The sequence below is a fragment of the Amphiura filiformis genome, chromosome 6, assembly GCF_039555335.1.
Source record: "Amphiura filiformis chromosome 6, Afil_fr2py, whole genome shotgun sequence".
Lineage (NCBI taxonomy): Eukaryota > Metazoa > Echinodermata > Ophiuroidea > Amphilepidida > Amphiuridae > Amphiura > Amphiura filiformis.
Genome location: NC_092633.1, coordinates 34198124 through 34199988, shown reverse-complemented (window position 1 = coordinate 34199988; position 1865 = coordinate 34198124). Strand labels below are relative to the sequence as shown.

The 1865-nt window shown below is 38.8% G+C and overlaps 1 protein-coding gene across 1 annotated transcript; it reads right to left on the bottom strand.

Annotated features, from left to right (window-relative positions):
- Positions 1-595: 595 nt before the first annotated feature.
- Positions 596-1345, bottom strand: LOC140154478 (carbohydrate sulfotransferase 1-like). The gene has a single exon (XM_072177045.1). The coding sequence runs from the start codon at positions 1343-1345 to the stop codon at positions 596-598; it is 750 nt and encodes a 249-aa protein (XP_072033146.1).
- Between the last annotated feature and the right edge of the window lie 520 nt (positions 1346-1865).

The window sequence follows — 1865 nt, the reverse complement described above, 5'->3', positions numbered from 1 at the left end:
ATATGGCGATCGTGCATCTTGTTGATAAAACAATGCAGTAGAGGATCATAGAAATGCTGGCCTTTCGAGCATTCCCTCCATAATCGTTTCGTTTTTAAGCGAAACGATTATGGAGGGAATTATTAAAATCTTTCTTTGTCGTAATATTATTTGTCTGGTTCTTTTTTATTATGGAAAATCAAGTTGAAGTTGGAGCCTAGTATAGGCATGCACATAATCATGTATAACTTGACAACTCAAATCGGATTCAACTGAAATTTCGGGAATAAGCTATTTTCATTAGATTTTTCTGAAACAAAGACCTAAAACCGTCGTATTCAGAATGCAATTTGGTGTGTCCGATCATTAAATGTATTGATTTCATACATGTTCTTGTTCTTGAGTGCCGTTACACACAGTGTTGACATTCTATCTTAGATAAGTTAGATACATACGGTTGACATCCTGATACATGTATATCAGAGGGGGTGTAAGACACTACAATCATCTGATGTGCTCTCGATCTCAGGTCCCACAAGAATACTGTGCAAAATGTCGCTATCCGTTAAACCCGTAATGAGGTCATATTTCAACAGCCGCCATTTATTTCATGTATTTAGGTTATTGAAATATCTGTTCCCAAAGTATTGAAACCAGTAGACGGCACAGTCAAATCAAGCAAAGATTTTTCTGTAGCAAACAGTTTGTAACCAAGTAACTCCATAACATCCGCACATACGGCTTGTACCTGCTGCAACTCCTCTCCGCTCAAACAACGACGCCATCTTGATGATGTTTCTATGGAATTTTTATGAAGTCCCATACTATTTTCGTTCCTACTTTGCCAGTATGGCACATTCGTGTTATCACTCAGCCATTCAGTGACAGCTCCTGGAATAATCGACTGTCCAAGAAACGAGTAGATTTTGCGAGTCATAATTTCTGGGTTCGCAGCAAGATCTTCATATCTGATTATTTTATATCGATTTCTTAGAACGTGATGTTGATGTATTGCAAGTTGGAGATCGTGATGTAAGTGATCACAGTAGTCATTAACAGTCTCCATTTGGTTTGCTACAGTGGGTCTAGGAGAAGGACTTTTTGGTACAAGCAAACCACTTTGGATCAAGTTTCTAATGGATGGCTTGGCTCTCGATGCATTACGATGCAAGTACGATTCTAGTGCTTTTTTATCACTAGCAGGAATTTTTAATAATTTGCGCGAGTTGGCCACACCTCGAGGGTCTCTAACAATATGAATAATCTTGATATTTTCCTGCTGATTTTCCTCCAGAAGCTCTTTGATATCTTCTATAGACGCTCGAATTGTTTTCATGGCAACATTGCCCTTGTAACTTAGACACATTTTCCTCAGAAGCTGTGCAGGGCTTTCCAATTTGCTCTCAGTAGACCTACTGAGAACAAACGTCAGGTTTTAGTATAATAAACCCCAACTGGCCAGTGTAGATAATCTGCAGCAAACTGCTCAGAAAATTCACATCGACGAATCCGGTTCAGCAGCTTTACAGTTGTATTTTCAAAATCAGGAAGTTGTCCACCGATTTGCTTTAAAGTTCCAAAAACTCGTAACGGTTCGAAGATGTAAAATGTATCCGGATTCACATTAAAGAGTTGTCCTAAAAATGTTGAGCCAGTTCGAAAGTGCGCCAGAACTATAACAACTGAGTTATTCGTGCTTGGTGGTGTGCTTTCCTGTAAAGTCCGCAATTGAGTTTTTTGAATGATGGGACCAAATTGATTTTGCCGCGACAAACCATGCCATTTTTGATCATATGCGACTATGGCAAGCTTTTGGTTTTTAAGGAACGTGAAGAGCCATACTGTTGCAACAGCAATGAGAGTATATATTATGATGTAAAGCACAT